Source organism: Triticum aestivum, chromosome 6A, assembly GCF_018294505.1.
Source record: "Triticum aestivum cultivar Chinese Spring chromosome 6A, IWGSC CS RefSeq v2.1, whole genome shotgun sequence".
NCBI lineage: Eukaryota > Viridiplantae > Streptophyta > Magnoliopsida > Poales > Poaceae > Triticum > Triticum aestivum.
In genome coordinates, this window is record NC_057809.1 from 122,540,029 (window position 1) to 122,560,120 (window position 20,092).

The 20,092-nt window shown below is 49.1% G+C and overlaps 2 protein-coding genes and 2 pseudogenes across 2 annotated transcripts; 2 read left to right on the forward strand and 2 right to left on the reverse strand.

Annotated features, from left to right (window-relative positions):
• The first annotated feature begins 2,186 nt into the window (after positions 1 to 2,186).
• LOC543063 (porphobilinogen deaminase, chloroplastic) lies at positions 2,187 to 5,689 on the forward strand. The gene is made up of 5 exons (XM_044552228.1): positions 2,187 to 2,508; positions 3,209 to 3,614; positions 4,092 to 4,295; positions 5,025 to 5,202; positions 5,297 to 5,689. Exons 1-5 carry the CDS (start codon positions 2,360 to 2,362, stop codon positions 5,413 to 5,415), a joined length of 1,056 nt encoding a protein of 351 aa, XP_044408163.1. The 5' UTR covers positions 2,187 to 2,359; the 3' UTR covers positions 5,416 to 5,689.
• Positions 5,690 to 6,077: 388 nt separating this feature from the next.
• On the reverse strand, positions 6,078 to 10,868 carry LOC123132438 (ribonuclease H2 subunit C). Its single transcript, XM_044552229.1, has 4 exons — positions 10,652 to 10,868; positions 10,467 to 10,559; positions 9,432 to 9,610; positions 6,078 to 6,517 (listed from the first exon to the last, which is right to left on the reverse strand). Exons 1-4 carry the CDS (start codon positions 10,794 to 10,796, stop codon positions 6,452 to 6,454), a joined length of 483 nt encoding a protein of 160 aa, XP_044408164.1. The 5' UTR covers positions 10,797 to 10,868; the 3' UTR covers positions 6,078 to 6,451.
• On the forward strand, positions 10,795 to 11,851 carry LOC123129534 (F-box/kelch-repeat protein SKIP25-like; annotated as a pseudogene).
• A 6,126-nt stretch (positions 11,852 to 17,977) lies between these two features.
• Positions 17,978 to 19,695, reverse strand: LOC123129536 (protein DETOXIFICATION 33-like; annotated as a pseudogene).
• Between the last annotated feature and the right edge of the window lie 397 nt (positions 19,696 to 20,092).

Consider the following 20,092-nt stretch of genomic DNA (forward strand, 5'->3'; position numbering starts at 1 on the left):
GCAGGGCTTCGCCTAAGCACCGCTACAATATTATCGAGGATTATGGTGGAAGGGGGCACCGCACACGGCTAAGAATATGATCACGTGGATCAACTTGTGTATCTAGGGGTGCCCCTTGCCCCCGTATATAAATGATCAAGGGGAGGAGGCCGGCCGGCCCCTATGGCGCACCAAGGAGGAGTCCTCCTCCTAGTAGGGGACTCCTACTAGGAGGGGGAAAGAAGTGGGGAGGGAGAAGGAAAGGGGGGCGCCGCCCCCCCTCTCCTAGTCCAATTCGGACCAGGGGGGAGGAGGCGCGCGGCCCACCTTTGGCTGCCTCTCTCTCTCCACTAAGGCCCATATGGCCCATTACTTCTCCCGGGGGGGTTCCGGTAACCCTTTGGCTCTCCGGTTTTCTCCGAAATCACCCGGAACACTTCCGGTGTCCAAATATAGCCGTCCAATATATCAATCTTTATGTCTCAACCATTTCGAGACTCCTCGTCATGTCCGTGATCACATCCGGGACTCCAAACTAAGTTCGGTACATCAAAACTCATAAACTCATAATATAACTGTCATCAAAACCTTAAGCGTGCGGACCCTACGAGTTCGAGAACAATGTAGACATGACCGAGACACATCTCCGGTCAATAACCAATAACGGAACCTGGATGCTCATATTGGCTCCTACATATTCTACGAAGATCTTTATCGGTCAGACCGCATAACAACATACGTTGTTCCCTTTGTCATCGGTATGTTACTTGCCCGAGATTCGATCGTCGGTATCTCAAATACCTAGTTCAATCTCATTACCGACAAGTCTCTTTACTCGTTTCGTAATACATCATCTTGCAACTAACTCATTAGTTGTAATGCTTGCAAGGCTTATGTGATGTGCATTACCGAGAGGGCCCAGAGATACCTCTCCGACAATCGGAGTGACAAATCCTAATCTCGAAATACGCCAACCCAACATTCACCTTTGGAGACACCTGTAGAGCTCCTTTATAATCACCCAGTTATGTTGTGACGTTTGGTAGCACACAAAGTGTTCCTCCGATAAACGGGAGTTGCATAATCTCATAGTCATAGGAACATGTATAAGTCATGAAGAAAGCAATAGCAACATACTAAACGATCGGGTGCTAAGCTAATGGAATGGGTCATGTCAATCACATCATTCTCCTAATGATGTGATCCCATTAATTAAATGACAACACATGTCTATGGTTAGGAAACATAACCATCTTCGATTAACGAGCTAGTCAAGTAGAGGCATACTAGTGACGTTTGGTTTGTCTATGTATTCACACAAGTATTATGTTTCCGGATAATACAATTCTAGCATGAATAATAAACATTTATCATGATATAAGGAAATAAAATAATTACATTATTATTGCCTCTAGGGCATATTTCCTTCAGGGATAACCTTATTTCATCTTTAAAGAGCTGCCATCGCTTGCCTCTCAGAGCAAGAAACAAACCCTAACAGAACTCACGAAAACATCCAAAAATAAAGTCCTCCGACCAGTAAGGGTCTGGATCCACTGTGCCTCCATGGCCCTAAGACTACAAAAGATGAGGCAGACTGTCGACACAGGAAACCCACGCATCGGGTTGCCCTTGCATACGAGCGAAGGAGTACTCTTCAATACTTAGTCATTGTAAAAACATCAAATCTCTTAATACACGCCGAAAGATAAATCTTCCGTCATGCTAAACTCATCTTCTGTATATCTAAAAGATCCCAATAAAATAAACAAGCCATATCTTACTCCATCCGTTTTTATTTACTCTGCATATTAGATTTGACTGAAGTCAAACTTCATAAAGTTTGATCAAGTTTATAGAAAACACTATAAACATTTACTATAACAAATGTATATGATGTGAAAGTACATTCAACAATGAATCTAATGGTATTGATTTGTTATTGTATATGTTAATATTTTTGTTTATAAACTTTGTTAAAATTTGCAAAACTTGACTTTCAATAAAGCTAATACGTGAACTAAATAAAAATGAACCTACTCCCTTCGTTCCATAATGTAACATGTTCTACATTATGAGACGGAGTAGTAATAAATTAAATTCATTCAAGCTGGTTGAGGAAAAGAGCTGAATAAACCGCAGCAAACCTACAAGATCCAATAAACCTGATTTCTTTCCCTCTCCCTCCCTCTGTTCTCTCTGCACTAGAGAGAGGAGGAGTTGGCCAATCCGGACAATACATTATCCTCTGCCCCCTCATCCATCCCTCCGCCCTCTCCATAACAGCGCAGAATTCTGCTCTGCTCTGCTCCTCCCTCCCCCTGCATCTCCCGCCCGCCTCGCCCGACCCCTCTCTCGCCCCCCTTCCCAGCCGCCGGAGATGGCGACGCTGAGATGCACCAACCACACCCTCCTCGGCTCGCCGACCTGCCTCGCGCGCCCGCGCCGGGCGGTGGTGCGCGCCGCCGTCGCCGTCCAGGCCGAGGCGCAGCCCAAGGTCTCCCTCATCCGGATTGGCACGCGCGGGAGGTGATCAATTCGAACCCTTCGTCACAGATTCTCGGTTGCTTGGTGTACAAGAATCGCGTCTCTGGGTGTTAACTCGGTTGGATTTGGGGGCGGCAATGTGCCGGAGGCGCCCGCAAGATCCTGTCTTTGTTTCCCTAGGAGCTCCCGTTTCGAGATGCGGCTCTGACCGACCCGATTGCGTTTCTAGGTGCCAGATATTGCCTGATTCTGACGCGAATTGTTGAGGACGTTTACCAGGATTTGCATTTTAGCTGGGGCTTCGATGGAATCGTGGAACATCGGTAGCACCACGCCGTTGACCTTAATCGTGCTAAATAGTGAACATTTTCCAGTCAGCAAAACTGCACCTATACATGTCAGCAGCTCGATTCGGGGTCAACGTGAGATGTTTCAGAGATTTTTAGTTCGGTGAACTTGCTCTGGGTTTCACGTGGATGTATACAGAGTTTCGTTTAGCTTCTGGCCACCTTTTGCTTGTTTTGGCCTACTGAATTCATGATTTGACTTGGTGGAAATTTGTGTGGCTTCGGCCTTCATTTTTAGGGGTGGGAGACAAATTCAAAGTACAAAAGCGTCCTGTCGAATTCTAGCTGTCTTTTTCAATGTTCAGTTCGATGTGTTTTTATTTCTCTCCTCTGTACCAAAGTGTCTTGCTTGCACATGCAAGTCTATAATCCAAATTGCTGACTATGTAGGACAGTCCTCTTGCTCTTGCACAAGCCCGTCAAACCCGTGACGAACTGAAAGCTGCACACACGGAGTTAGCCGAGGATGGTGCCATTGAGATTGTCATCATAAAGACCACAGGAGACATGATCTTGGACAAACCCCTGGCGGATATAGGAGGCAAGGGTTTATTCACCAAGGAGATAGACGATGCGCTCTTGCAGGGAAGCATTGACATCGCGGTCCACTCGATGAAAGATGTCCCAACATATCTACCCGAAGGCATGATATTGCCCTGTAACCTCCCACGAGAAGATGTGAGAGATGCATTCATATGCCTGACTGCAAAAACTCTTGGGGAGCTTCCTGCTGGTAGTGTTATCGGAAGTGCTTCCCTGCGGAGGCAATCTCAGATTCTCTATAAATATCCATCACTAAAAGTAAGTCTACTTGTGATGACTGCATTAGTGCAATACGTCTTTCCTTATGTTTTGTTCCTTGTTGTTTTTCATTCTAAAAATAATCTATGCTAACCCATCACTGTTAAACTCATATTTTTCTTTTCCATACATAAAACTGCCTGAAACTTGTATAAGGACATACTCCCTCCGTTCCAAATTAGATGACTCAACTTTGTACTAACTTTAGTACAAAGTTAGTACAAAGCGTGGGTCATCTATTTTGGAACGGAGGGAGTATATCACAGATTGCTATTTTGAAGGGATGTTGTTTCATGTCCTTATGTGCCAAGCAGTATTCTTGCAAAAAAAAAAAATCTTATCTAAAACCCATCCAATCCCACTGTAAATCAGTCTTCTACTTTAGTAATATGTACTGCTTTATTATTTTACAAGCCATTTTTATTAGAGACTCTTCTTGGTTAATTTTGGGCTTAACAATAGTGAATTGGTTTTCAGGTTGTTAACTTCAGAGGAAATGTTCAGACACGGTTAAGGAAACTTAAAGAAGGAGATGTACATGCTACATTGTTGGCACTGGCTGGACTAAAACGGTTAGGCATGCCAGAAACTGCAACATCTGTATTATCAGTAGACGAAATGCTTCCAGCAGTCGCTCAAGGCGCTATTGGAATAACTTGCAGGAGCAATGATGATAAAATGGTAGGTCGTCTAATGTTTCAATCTGCTAGCAGAGTAAAAATCTTAGATGCTGCATGCATGCATAATGCCATACCCAAATGTGGTACCAGCTGTGTTATGCCGCTATGTTTTAATACTTCAATTTTGCATGTGCCTCTGATAACCTGATAGGTTCAAGTGTCTATTTTGTGGTCTTTATTGGCCATTGTACCACATCATGTTCTTACAAAGATGCAGTTGTGTTCAATTCTGCATTGTCGACCAACTCTTCATATTTCACATCTTTATTGAGGTTTCTTAACATGCTCCCTCTTACCTCCCCTTTTCACTTGAGAGGTAAGAGTACAAAATAGATCTGAGCCGTTGGTTGCATTGAGTAGTGGGTTTGATTAACTCTTACCTTCTTACCTGATTACCTCCCATGTGAAAAGAGGGGGTAAGAGGGAGCATGTTAAAATTGCTCGGCTATTAGCCATTTTGCCTAGCTTGCCTCCAATCATTTTTTTGTTGTTGAACTTTTACCACACCATGTTGAATATTTTAGTTTTCGAAATTACTCAGAGAGCATGGAGTTAGAACATTCTGATTTCCTATTGCATACTGTTGTTTCATTCTGTGTTGTGCGTAGGTGCCCTGAGTTTCATTCTGTGTTGTGCGCAGAACACACCAGCCAATTGCCTGAGTTTTTCTTTTGTTTACACCATCTAGTTAAAGATGCTGATCCCCCCTCTTTCCATTTTTTGTGTGTAGATGGAGTATCTGTCCTCTTTGAATCATGAAGATACCAGATTAGCTGTTGCATGTGAAAGAGAATTCTTGTCTGTTCTTGATGGTAACTGCCGAACTCCAATTGCGGCATATGCTTATCGTGACAAGGATGGGAACTGCTCATTCCGGGGGCTATTGGCTTCACCAGATGGCTCTATAGGTATGGTTTTCTTTTCAATTAAGCTCATATGATATGAACTAGCCATATTTTGTTAGGCAATAATTTCTGTGTTTGTGCATGATTGTTCTTATAGTATACGAGACGTCAAGAAGTGGAACATATTCTTTTGATGACATGGTCGCGTTAGGTCAAGACGCCGGCCACGAACTGAAATCAAAGGCCGGACCTGGTTTCTTCGATGGCTTACAATAGGAAATCCGCCATGCCCTAATAGCGTTCATTTTTTTTACCATCTTCTCGTAGTTATGATAGAAGTTTGTACTACATATTGAGCTGTACCAATCAAATTTGTATCTCTGTTTTTTTGGCTCTGCGGGTTAGAACTTAGAACACGGTTTAGTGGTTTGTTATCCTTCGATTTTCATCGAGTTCTGGAAGAGGCTTCTGCTTGCAGTATTGTTGTAACATTGTAATGTGATGTAATTTTGCAGATGTTTTGCTGTTTCAGGAAATAACCAGTTCTGAATCCGCTGTTTGCCAAGGTTGTTTATTTTTCTTTATATTCATTTTTGAATGGTTTCCAGGACGTCTCTCATGTAGTATGCTACCACGCTTGTGCTACCTAATACCGATCATTGTTTTTTTTTTGCCAGGATAGTACGATCATATCTACTACTCCCTTTGTAAATAAATATAAGAACGTGGAAAAGTAGTGATCTAAACGCTCTTATATTTCTTTATCGAGGGAGTACCTTGGAAAAATGCCAAAAAGTCATGTTTAAGTCTTGCAACAAATTTATATGACGCAATCTATCTTGGTGTTAGAAATGATTTCATTATCAAAGCATCCTTTAAAAAAATGACTAAAATGTGGCACTTCTCTTAGGTTGGGAGCAGCGGTAGCACATTGGCACTTATGATTATGAGAATTTCCTGTGTCATATTATGACAATTTAATATGTCCACATCATATCAAGTCATGAGAACTTAAATTCACAAGATCACATGTACTCCCTCCGTCCCATAATGTAAGACGTTTTTTGATACTACACTCTGATAGGCTGACAAATGAACTGCTCAGTAGAACAGGAAAGAGCCCCCTCAAGAAGAGAACAACAGGTTGGCAACACAGACTGATAATCTTAACACAAGAGTGCCTGGCCCTCACAGGCTCGCAGCTAACGACCGTTACAATTGCAACATTCCAAGTTCATCAGGGTGGTAGATTGCTTGTTAGATTGGCTCTTGCTGGAACTAAATAACAGATTCACTATGTAATAGATCTTGGTCAACTGTTCTGATTCTGCCTGGCTGACATGTTAGCCATGTCTTCAGCAGTCACTGGCTTGTGCATCTGCACAAACAGGAAGCTTGAGTTAAGACAATCTGATAAAGTTTCACAAGTTCTTTTAGTAGATACCACTACGTGTTACCATACCTAACCGGCTAACAAAATGAAAGGAATATTGGCCAAACAAAGATACATCATGTTGGTCAACTGTAAGCTCAGCACAAGTAGGTCCAGGAACAACACATTACAGAATCAATCAAACGAACAATAATGTTTAGTTTGCAAAGCATTGTCCATTTAACAGTCACGAAGAGAATGTGGAACTTGGAATGCGGAGTTACTAACATAATCAAACAAGCCAAGCAAGGGTACAAGTTAACTCATTGTATGGGCATAGATCATATTGACTTCACCAGTGTCTTATGAACCTTACCCTGACTAACATGGTCAATGGTCGTCTGCCAAATATATGGGGGATGGAAGCTAAACAGTACAAAAGCATAACAGCTCGTCTGCTCAAAATGGATTAAACAAATTCTGGAAGAAAAATAACACTCACTGCATACACAATGGTTAACATAATCAAACTCACCAAGCAATTAGTAGAAGTTAATTCATTCTATGGGAATAGCTCATATTGACTTCACCAAAATTTTGTCTTATGTACCTTACCCTGACTAACATGGTCGACAGTCATCAACCAAATATTTTATTATGTACTTTACCCTGACTAACATGGTCAACAGTCATGTACCAAATATCATCAACCAAATCTCTACTCCTAATGGAGCAGTTGGTAGTCTCGCTTCCAGGTTTTTTTTCGTCCCACCACTTTCGTCCGGTTTTTTTTCGTAGGTTAACCGTCGTAGATTTTTTTCGATGCTGGTTTCTTATTCACCGGTTTATTTACCCCTCAGCTCTTTCCTTGCAAATCAGCACTTTCCAAACGTGCACGCAATCACGGATCTAAATTTACTAACTTATTCAAATCAACCGATACCTTCCATTATTGCAAATTTCTTTAGGAAACAAATAATAGATTTTAAGGAAACAAATAAAAGATTTTAAAGACGCATCATACTTTACTAACAATCACTAAAAATCAAATCTAAATTAATTAACCTTACCTTAAATCACTCAATCACTTTAATTAGAAAACATTTTCTTTCCTAACTGCACCCCGCTTAGTGTGCACATAACAATCCGAAGTAATTAGAGTCACATGATTGAATCCATTTATTTAGAGCGACATGATTGAATTCATTTATAACAATAATCCTCACCAAAAGTGCGTTTAGCAATTTTAGAGGGCGGACCAAAACTCTGCCATCCGCTCACCCACGTTTGTTTAGGTACAGGAAAAAATGGCATAATATATGGAAACAACACGACCGGGGCGGCGGCGCAATCTTCGGGGATAGGGGATTGGAGGAGAAGGATTGGCCTGGCAGCATGACCGGGGTGCTTCCCCGCGGCCGCGGCCGTCCTCGCGATGCCACCTACCCGAAATCAATGCTGCTCCCTGCCGTCAGCCGAGGCGACGCCGCCTGCCCTCCTACCCACGGTCCGCTGCCGCGTGCGGCTAAGGCGGGAGGAGTAGCGACGGGGTCGAGGTCCTTCATGCGTTCCGGGATGGAGGCCATGATTTCATCGAGGTCGTTGCTGCCTCCTACACTAAGGGTGTGTCGCCGAGATTGAGGCGAGCATGAGGAGCTGTGGCCACCGCCATGGTCACCCCATCGCAGGGGATGGAGCACGCCGCTGGCCTACAACTTGTGGAAATCACTGTTTCTCTTCAGGTCGCGTGGTGACCGGATCTTGCCGATGTGTCCCTCCCCGACGACCTCCTCTTTGCCCGGTTGGCCGGCATGGATCTCGCCATTGCTGCCCTCAACTTCTCTGCCTCGAGCTCGACGGTCAGCCACCATGGATCCCCCAGCTGGAGGGTCACGTGAACCAGCCGTCCTCCCATGCTGCAGCGGCGAGAAGGTGACATGGCTCTCCGTGCACGAATAGTGGAGTTCAGTCAAGTACTTATATACTTGGCCTCTACTGCTGATCCATGTACATGGAGAAGAACAGACAACCGCTCATTCATGCTTCGTTCCACTCCTTTGCGCTACATTACTGGAGGTGACATTTTCCTATCTCTCTATGTTGTAACAAGCCTGCTGCCTGCATAGTTAATGGATTTTTTATTTAAATTTATCGCTGCTTAGTGCTTTGTTGCAATTGTTCACCCAAGATTCTTATATATAATCTGAGCGTATGTAGGCATACTTAGCTTTGCTATTCCATTTTTTCTGGCGCATAGAAATAAGAGTATTGTCCAGATTAGGTATTCAATTGAGTATGGTATTTGGATTGCTATCAGAATGTCTTTTCTATGCATGTGATTTCTCACATCTGGTTATAATATTTGTGAAGACGTGCATTGCACGTGCACTTGGAAGCGGGCCCGTGGCCCGCGCTGGACGGCGCCGACGCCGACCCGAGCCACCTCGTCCGCGTATTCTTGGAGCTTTGGCTGGTCGATTTTCATGAAATTAATTCCCTCAGTTCTGGTGGCAAATATAATACACATAATCCATATTGTTATGCATTAGCGTGTATGTGTGAAATAGATGGATTATGGTCCCGTACCCAATAAGATGGATATGTGTGTGTGTTAGAGAGAGAGGGAGAGGGGGATAGAGAGTGAGGAAGAGGGAGGGAGAGTGTGTGTCTGTGTGTGTGAGGATTTGATGGTAAAAAAGGTCGCCAATGTCGTAATATTGAACTCTTAAAGTTAATGTGGCCCCGTTGCAACGCACGGGCATTCTTCTAGTATTTTATTATGTACTTTACCCTGACTAACATGGTCAACAGTCATGTACCAAATATTTTAGGGATGGAAGCCGAACAGTACAGAAGCATAACAACTCAACTGCTAAAAATGGATCAAACACATTCTGGAAAGAAAGGAAAAAACACTTACTGCATTCGCAATGGCTAACCAATGAAAGCACCGTGGGAGAGGATCCTCTGCTGATGGCATGGTGTCATGGTTCCAGTAAGTTATGTTCTGGAATTCTGCACGGGATACAAAATTGCTAGCCTCCTCATCCATGCCCTGAGCATCCTTTTCTTCGTTCTTCTTCTTCTCCAGTACATAACCTACAGGTAAGTTTCAGACCACCAAACTCGAGCAACATACAAGAAGATGGTGCCAAACTCAGACATTGTACTGAAAACATGGAAGAGTAGAGTGTGACCAACATCATATCATACCATCGCTATAGTCCAGAAATACTCTTTTTTTTTGACAAGTGAGAATGAGATAGTAGGGGAGAACCCCTACTGCACGTGTGTGTATATTAGTGCCTGTTTGGCAACCCACCAACTTCTGAAAATTCAAGGATCTGCGGAGCGAGGAATTAGCTGCTCCCTGATTTGCAACTACAGCTCCGGCTGCTCCGGAGCGGAGTTGTGGAGTCAGAGTGACTCCGAACAGGGCCTTAATAGTCCAGAAATACATTGTTATATTTATAAACCTAGTATCCCTAGACAATTTTACATTCTGCCAGGAATAAGGCATCTAAGATTTTTGTTTCCATGCGGGTTTGACACAAGATAATAAAATAGTAAAAGACCATGTCACAATTCAATGGCCATTTCTGTGGTGAGCTAAACCAAATTTCACGTCCCTTGCGAAGGTTTCCATTATAAGCACCACCCTGTTGAAATGAATTAAGCCTATCTAAGTAAGTACACTCTGGCACATTTTAATTTAACACAGGATCAGGTCACGATACATCTTTAAATATCCAGATCTCAAAGAAAAGCTTTAACATCAAGCAGTAGCGCGCACATTTCTCATATATGGATAGAAGGACAGCATAATTCCAACAGAGAGAAGTTTGCTTTGTGCAGTTTTTCAAATCTGTTCCAGAGCTCCCAAATCTAAGTATCGTCACCGTTTCCACCGAGCAGAAACAGGTTTACATGGCACCATCAGATCGCGGGAGCTCACCTCGGTAGCCATCGGGGAGCGCGACGGTGGCGCCCTGCAGGTTCCTCCCGCGGAAGAAGGCCTCCTCCACCTTCACCCCATCCACCTCCACGCCTGCGCGCACGCACGCACCCACCAATTCGTCAACCAAACAGACAGAAGGTAGACGGACGAACAGAGAGAGGAGGGGAAACGAGCGAACGGACCAGTGTCCCTCGGCTTGAAGTAGTCGGAGACGGCGGCGGCGCTGTTGTGCCTGATGCCGCAGGGCAGGAGGTGCACCCGGCCGAGGTCGGTCGCCGCCGGGGATAGGTCGACGCCAGCGGCGGCGGGAGGGGTGGCTTGCTCCATGGTTTTGGTTTGGGGGTTTCAGAGCAGTCGCCACGTCCCGCTGGTGGACTGGTGGTCTCTTCGTTGGTGCGGCACCCCTGGTGAGCCGAATAAAGATGGGCCCGGTTCCAGCGGCCCACGGTTCATGCAAGCCCGCGTCTATCCTTTTTCTTCTTATAAAAAAGAAAGAAGTCCATTTTCACCCCAAATGCAGTCTGAGGGACAAATAACCCCACTCAAATTTGGTACGATTATAGCCCCCAAATCCTTGAAACTGGGTAAATCTCACCCTTACGTGGTTTCCGTTTGATTTTAGGCGGTTTTGGGAATAGATCGTGTGACGTGGCATGGTATTTGGGGATGCATAGATAGACAGTAAAGCTCGCCTGCTCCTCATGCACATCGTCTCTGTCGCTCGTGGCGCCGCCTCCTGTACGCGGCGTCGTTCCCGCTGTTCCTCTCGCTCTACGCGCTCCTCGAGGGCACTGGCAATGGTGGCACTCCCTTCACGGCCTACGATCCGATTGCCGCGCGGTGGGACGGGCTGCCGCCGCCGCCGATCTCGTTGCCACCCCCGCGCTCTACCACCAGTCGTTCCTCTCTCGCTGGCTGCCGCTCCAATCCGTGGCCGCGGCGGGGCGGCTCATCCTCATCGTGGGGTTCACTTAGCCGCTCCAGCCGGCGCTTTGCAGCCCACTCGTGTTTGACCCGGCCACCGCGCCCGTGCCGCGCTGGTTGGTCGCCCCGCGCAGTTGCATGGCGGGCGCGGCGCGCGGCCGCCTGTTCGTGGCGAGAGGCATGGGCGCTAGCTCCGACCTCGCTGTCGCGCGCTCCGGGTCGACAGGGGACCCCGCCACGCCGTTCGCGCCGTGGGAGCCGCTCCCGCCACTGCGGGACGGGCGGTTCAGCCGGGACGCCGCGGATGTCGTCTGCGCGGGTGGAAGGTCTGCATAGTCAACGTACACGGCAGCTGCGCCAAGGAGGGCGCCGTGTTCGACCTCGTGGCCGGCCGGTGGGAGGACATGCCGCCTGGCATGCTCGCTGGGTGGAAAGGTCCTGCCGCGACGTCCCCGTGACATCGCGCTCAACGCTTCCGAACGAGGATTTGGACGAAGAGGTAAAACATGTACGAGGAGAAAAGCAGGGTTGAGGATTTGGACGGCAGATGCAGCGGCGTCCTCGTAGCCATGGTCTACAACGACATGCATTATGAATGAAGGAAAAAGAATGAGCGAGGATGACTGGTCTGGTGCCACGTCAAAAGAGTCAAATGTTTAGCTTCTAAGAAAATAGAGTCAAATGCCTAATCATATTCTAAAACCGCCTACAATCTGACAACTCAGCAGCAAAACCACCTAAGGAGGAGATTCATCCGGTTTTGAGGATTTGGGGGTTGAAATCGTACCAAATTCGAGTTGAGGGGAGTATTTGTCCATCAAGACGCATTTTAGGGTGAATGGACTTCTTTTTATAAAAACAGAGAAAGGCCACAACCTTTTAGTCCAGAAGCCCAGAAGCCTCTTAGTCCCCACGCAGCATGCTCTTCCCTAAAAGACAGGAGAAGGGTTTTTACACCGCAATGTAGCCCGAACTTGGGTAAACTGCCGTGTCTTCGTTCGTCCTCCCTAGCTCAAGCGCGCCGGAGCATTGTCGTGAGTTTGTGAGTCGCGAGACAAAGCGTAGCGGGTACAGCGAGCGCACCCCAGAGTTCGAATCTTGTTGGGTCCTCGGAGCCTCGATTCTGACAGGTCGCCGCCGCGACGACGAGGTCAGAGCAGGAAAGCCACATCAGGGCCAGCATCGTCGCTGCCCTAGCCCTGATTGGCGAACCAGCCACCAGATCCGCCGTTGACCGAACCTTAGGAAGCCACCAGAGACAGAACCAGGGCATATTTATTGGCCGCCGCCATCATCATTGAAAACGTACCAGCGGACAAGCACACACGTAGCCCTAACCTATCTACACTACATCGACAGGTTCCTTTCCCCTCCCGTCGCCGAATAAGGGTGAAGGAGCCCCTCCTTTCGCTGGTGAAGAACGCTGGCAGGCGGTTCGCCTCCGGTTACGCCCCTGCAAGAGAGGGGAAAGCGGAACTGACAATGTTGTACAAGGACTGGCCTTCCAAACAGGTACAGGGTGGGTTTAGGGTCACTATTGACAAGGATCGATGAGTATATGGTATGGACTTTAGGGATTTATACATTGAGGTTCATTTGCGTCACGCTCTACAATCTCAGGGTTTAGAACAGACTTCACTCTGGACCGACCGACAGTGTGCGTGCGCGGTTGCGGGGCGCTTCAGGCGAGTCAGAAGCCAGTCTCGTGTGAAGCGAGACATATAACTCGTGCTACCCCTAAAAAAACTCCCGTGCTGAAATCTGGCTGTAGCAAATCCTGTGGAGAATCAATATTACTCGTTTTTTTAGGGAAAGCCATCATGGCGGTTTATATTTCATGTGAAAACAAGGATACATCGTTCGATAAAACATCCACTAGAAACGCTGGAGGCTCGGTCTTCCAAACAATAGTTCGAGGTGTCTTCGAGTTCCTAGCCAATACATCTGCCGCCATATTGGCTTCCCTAGGACAATGATTAAATACTATAAAACTGAAATTACGAGCTAAGAAAGAGCACTCTTCATAGATGGCCGCCGCCGGCCCGAGGGAGTTCCCACCGCTCTGCATAACCTCAATCACCTCCATGCAATCTGCTTCAACGTATAGTTTGTTGCATCCAGATCATTTGCTAGCAGCAACCCATCTCTCAGTGCCCTTGCTTCTGCCGTCGCCGCGTCCTCCACAAAGGGAATATCACCGCATGAGGCAGCCATGAAAATTCCCATGTCATCACGTAATATTGCTCCTGTATTCCCAGAGCCACTATCCAGATCAAAACCAACATCTATATTAAGTTTCACAGTGCCTTCAGGTGGCTTCTCCCAAACATGTCTCCTAATCCTCGTCTTCTTTTCTCTTGCTCTCGTGAAATTCTTTGCTAATACAGCAATGGCCTGTGCTGATCTGGCTGGGTCCTGTAGGAGATCCTCATGAACGTAGTGGCGTCGTTCCCACCACACGTACCACACAGTAGTGGCCACTGGTTCATTACGTTGGACCCCTGACATCGAAGGCTGCAAATTGCTCCTGGACAAAAATAAATCAGCTAGCGCCGAGCCTCCTTCACAATTTGCAGCAGCACATACTTCAATTACCATATGTCCCAGCCCCAGGATGTGCCACTCTTCTTGAACCCTAGGGCATAAGAAGAGGGCATGTTTGATACTTTCACAATCAGCAGTACATAGAGGACACCGCGAGCTAGTCATCATATGTCTGTTAGCTAGAACCCCCATGTAAGGGATAGCTCCAAGTAAAGCTCTCCACACATGAATTTTTATCTTGGCCGGCACACATAATTTCCAAATGGTTCTCCAAATAGGATTAGTACTTGAGGATTGAACTGAGTTTGTCATTCTCAATTTTCGTCCATGCTGGAGTTCCTATTCTTCATAATAAGCTGACCTTACAAAGAAAATACCATTTTTATTGAAGTGCCAAGAGACAAAATCGCTCATCATTCCGAGGGCCAAGGGAATGTTCAGAATACGTTGCACATCAATAGGCCAAAACAATTCATTAAGCAACTGCTCATCCCAAACTCTATTCTCTTTCATCTATTAATTCAGAAACTCTTGTGATAGCAATATTGCCTCTTGGTGTCATTACTCTCCTTGTAGGACTACTTGGGATCCATGGAACCTTCCATTTATTTATTTGAGAGCCGTCCCCTACCCTTCATATACGCCCTTTTTTAAAAGTTTGAATTCCACTCCATAGACTCTTGCCATGTGTAAGAACTACCCTTCTTAAGATTGCAGTTAAGAAGGTTGCCATCAGGGAAGTACTTGGCTTTCAAAACTCTAGCACAAAGTGATTCTGGTTCAGCCAAAAGTCTATGGAGTGAACAATACATTCTGGAATGAATATTACTCGTTCGCTCGATCATTGGACCTAAAAGCATCTTCAACAGGCACGCTAAACAGGCACCGCGCCGCAAAATCTCCCGTTTTAGTGCGCGCGCAACCCGGCGGATGGCTCCAGCGGGCGCGCAATAATCGCGCGCGCGGTATAAGCAGTTGGGCGCGCGCGTGGATGCGGTTCATCGCGCGGTGTATTTGCGGCGCCCGCTTCCGCGCGCGGCACACTCGACGCTCGCGTTGCGCGCTCTTCTTCTCCCCCTCCAAAGCCTCGCGCGCGCCGGCGCCGGCGACCCGCACCCATGGACGCACGCGCCGGCACCCCGCTCACCCCGTCCTATAGCCGCGACCCCCTCGCCCCCGCCCCCCTCCCCCCCGCCGCCGCCACAAACCCTAGCCCGGGTGGCGTTGGCCTCGCCGCCGCCGGAGCTCCTCCGACGAGCGGCCTCGCGCGCGGCCTCTTCATGCCGCCGCAGATGACCTCGGCGGCGGGTGGCGTCGCGCCGGCGCCGGCCCGAGCCGCCGCCACCCCCTCCTCAAAGCTCCCCAATGCGGCGCGGCCAAAGATTTTAAACTTGGTTGGATGAACTTGTGGGCATGAACTTCATCAATTTGTTTGTGTGAAATTTTTATTGTGTTGAAAATATTCATCATTTTGTGTTGAAAAATGCCATATGCAATGCATCGGCGGGTCACGCGCGCTGCATTTTGGCGCGCTGCTGGAGCGACGCGCGCGCTGCATTTTAGCGCGGCCGCTGGAGCCAGCGCTGCGCGCCGCGCCAAACCAACCGATGCACGCGTGGCATATGTGTTTTTTGCGCGCGGCGCGACCGGAGATGCTCTAATAACACATTCCTTGTGTATACGATATTTAAACAACCCGGCTTTGCCTCAAGAATAGAAAAAAACAATCCGGCTTGGAGTCCAATCCGAGTCCGATCGTCGCTCTATGCTGCCTGCATAGCGGTTGATTTTCCAAGCCTTTTGCATGCACGCGCACCTCCCGAGTCTGTATAAACAGCCTTTGCCTTGCCGCCGAATCATGTACTCGTACAACCACGATGCGTTCCTTTCGCCGTTTCGCGGCGAAAGCGGCCACTGGCGCAAATTCCTCCCCTGGTACCCCTGTCCGCTTATCATGATCCTCCTCGTGGCCGCCTTCTTGGGCCTCCTCGTCACGTTACTCACCGCTGTCCGCCCCGTCCATGTGGCCGTCGAAGACGCCTCCCTCGCCCGCCTCGCCCTCGCCGGGCCCAACGGCACCAGGCTCGCTTACGACGTGTCCCTCGCTGTCTCCGTGCGCAACCGCAACTGGGCCATGCGCGCCGTGCTCGCGCCGCTCGAAGCTGAGCTCTTCTTCGCCGGCGAGCGCTTCGCCCGCGTCCGGATCCAGGGGAGCTCGCGCCGGAGTGTCCGGCCGGGAAAGACCGAGGCCTACAATGTCGTGGCGGCGGGCGAGGGCGGGTGGCAGCGCTCGTGAAGGAGAGTGTGGCGGGTGGCGGGTTCCGGCTGGAGCTGAAGCTTGCCGGCGAGGTCAGGTACCCGCCGCACCGCACGCGCAGGCTGGAGGCCGCCTGCCCGCTGAAGCTGCCTCTGGCGTCGCCCGCGGGGCAGGCAAGGTTCAAGAAGGTCGAGTGCGTGGTGTAATCATGGATGACGATGTAGCCTTCTTCATCTTAGTAGGATGGAAGTTATTTATTCTTTGTGCCTTCCCGTCCTGTCAAATTTGTGTGATGTCCCCCCCCCCCGGGCGGCAGCTCGACGTCTCCTCCCATGCTCCGTACCGGCTCTACCACGATCATAGCCTGCATCACGGCCGCACGCAAAACTCTTCATCAGAAACCCAAAAACCTGATGTTAATCTGATCTTTTTTAAAAAAAAAGAAGGATATACTCCCGGCCTCTGCATCTAGACGATGCATACAACTATATTATTAATTATTCATAAAAACCATACAATGTGATATATCAATAAACCTGAAGCCATCATCTTGGCAACACCGTTGCTACTCCTATCCACTTGATAAAGACGTGCTGAATATACGGACCTAATACCAAACCGACATTGCATCAAAGCCTAACATCTAAAGCCGGGTGTCCCATCCAAGACACTACCTGGATTGGGTCCCACATTGATCTGACACACTCCCAGTGAGCACCGCACGCTGTAAGGGCCGTCACCTCCATCATCCCTCGGTCCATCCTCAGAGCAGAACTGAAGCACCGACCTTGCCAGGCCTATCTGCCATTAACGCCACCATGACGCCAGACAGCTTCCTCCTCCTGCACGAGTCCATCTCCGCGCATCAGACGCCGAGTCTCCACAGCGCCGCGCCTCCAAGATCCGCCACCATCAATGTGCAAGATGAAGCACCGCTCCACCAAAGTCGTCGTCCTCTAGTCTCTCGAGCCCGTGTGCACCTCCAAGAATGACGCCCCCAGGGGGAAAACGACACCAGAGAGCCGCCGTCATCCGATCTACTGATATAGGGTTTTCTCCGGAGGTAGCAGAGAGTGGGCTTGAACTTCTCCACGGCGATGCCTTCAGGAAGGAAACAACGCAGACAGCGTCGCCATCGCCAGCCTTGGCAATAGCCAAAAGCAGGTTTTACCCAGATCTGATCGAAGACCTTCATCTCTCGTGCATGGGTTGCCGCCATCCTTACCGGGATCTGGATGATCCCGCTGACAGATCTCGGTAAGGAGAAGCCCCCCCCCCCCCCCACCGAGACCCGCAGGCCGAGCAGGGGAGGCCGAGACCGCGTCCGCAGACCAAATCCACGATGGATCCGTGCCCGCGCCGCCGCCCCGGAGTCAGCCCCGCGCGCAGCCGTCATCGCCTGCCGAGGCCCACCGCCGCGCGCCCCGCCACTGCTTGCCGAGGATTGCCACCTCGCGCCAAACCGCGAGCGCCGCAGGACACCGTCGCCCGTGGAGGAAGGGGAGCCGGGAGAGGGAGTCCCCCCGCCGCCGCCGTCTGCCACGCGAGTTTCACCCGGGGGCGTCATCCGGCGGCGGCGCGAGGAGGGGAGGCGGAGAGGGTGGCGGCAGCGCCTAGGGTTGGAGAGCCCCCGAGTCAGCCAGGGCGGGGACGACGCGAGGGACCCGCCCAAGTGTATATGTACCATGTTAATCCGATCTAAGATGCTCTTTAGATGTTTTCTCAAAGAAAACAGTACGGGTAATTACTTTCCAATTGCTGCAAGCAGCATGTTAAACATGTCTTAAAAGGATTGCCACCCAGCACCAACAGCCATTCCTGAAATCATACACGCACACAAGTGACATCGCCAATTTGCTCTGAACAGATTGACATACTTAACAAAAAGCGTGAAGCTCTCGATGATGATGCATTTACCTGACAGCACCGGCTGGATGCTGTTGAGGGATATGGTGGCAGCCAGAAGATAGCCCAGTCTTGCAGTCTCCCTGAAGCCTCGGAAGTTGCCTCCTCGCCACAAGGGCGACGACCGTGAAGATGAGCCCGACGGCGGCCGACGTGGTCACGGCCACCACGACCGATAACTTTGCTGCTTTCGGGTGTCTGGCGCCAAGCTCGTTCGCCACGCGAACGCTGGCCAAACCAAAACACGAGAAACAGGACAGGTGAGAGTCATTTCTTCTGCTGTTTGAGAGCACAGAAACTCATCAGAGTCAGAGGAGATGCGCGCGTACCTCACTGCTGTGGCATTGAAACCGAATGCTACCGTCAGTGTCCAGATGTTGTAGTTCGTGCTGTTGCAGCAAAATTCGAGCAAGCATCGGTAGAGATTATCTATGTCCACTTCAACTTTGAGAAGCAAAAACAGACACTGTTGACAGGTGCACTAACCATATGGTCACGGCCCCAACAACTTGAATCACTGGGTTGTTCAAGGAGTGAAGTGCACCATAGGTCCTCGAACCATTTCAGCAGTATCACGTAGGTCCTCGAACTATGAAAATCATCATCCGGGTCCTCAAAGTACAATAGGTGTACTATCATGGTCCTCAAACTATTTCAAAGGTGTTAAGTAGGTCCTTGAACTATTTCAGAGCTGTCACATATACACACACTTATTACACTTCAAGGAATTTTTAGGACCTAGATGACACTTTTCATAGTTTGAGGACCTACGTGACACAGTGATTCAAGTTGTTCAAGCAACCCACCAGAATGAGTACCACATTTCTAAGCTGCAGAACAAAAATACGGAGTAGAAAATACGAGTATATGTCATTCAGTGTTAACTGTACCACACTGAAGAACACGTACATTTCATCCATAATTGGCCGAGAAAGAAGATACGAACCACAGCATGACGGGCGACGCGAGGGAGAACGTGACGAAGCCGCCGAGGCTGGCGAGCGCCTTCCGCGAGAACCCTCTCCACGCCTCCGGGAAGGACCCGCCGATGACGTACGCGAACTGCGCCGAACCGAGGAGCCACCACGACACGTTGCCCACCACGGCCGCCCCGACGAGGCCGCGACGGAGCCTGGCTACGTCGACGACGACCCAGTTGAGCAGCGCGTGCACGGCGACGAAGGCGCCGGAGATGAGCGTCATGACCCACACCCGGCTCTGCGCCTGGAAGAACTTCTGCATGGTGAAGTTGACCGCGTACGCGAAGAGCTGCGGCACGCCCCACCGCGCGTACCGTCCCGCTGCGGGCTGCGGCTGATTATATAACTAGAAGTAGCAGCTTAACTAACGAGCAGCGCGATTATTCGGCTACTGGGTAAGCCCGAAGCCGAGGCCTTGGAGATGACGTTGATGACGATGGAGACGGCGGCGAGCTCGACCTTGCCGATGCGGCCGGCGATAGGCCACGGTGATGAACTCGATGAGGAACTGGAAGAGCCCGGTGAGGATCACCGGCCCGGCGATGTGCCACAGGCTCTTGCACTCCTCCGGCAAGGTCTTGCGGCCGGCCGCCACCCGCTCCTCCGGTGCCACCATATCTATTCTTCCGGCGCACGCATGTAAGAACTCTACTTCGAACGAACCCGTTGCCTCACACGCACACACCAAGCCACCAGCGACGCACACACGCCAAGTTTTGTTTACGTACGGGTCAAGGTTGGGGTCCCACGTTCCAGCTGCTGATCGACCGACGCCTGCAGTGGGCTGCATGCACCGTGTTATGCATGGTTCGAGCAGATCGGCTTCACTTTAGCTACATTTCAGTCAGCTGACTTTTTATTTTGTGGTCAGTCAATTTTCTGTTCATTGGATCATGCTTTGAGATCTGTGTTGTTTTTATTATTTTTTCTGTTTAATTCTGTTGTTTGGCTGGGCTGCAAGGAATCGTTTGACGCGTTGTTTTGCTTAGTCAAATCGGTACCGGCCGATTTCT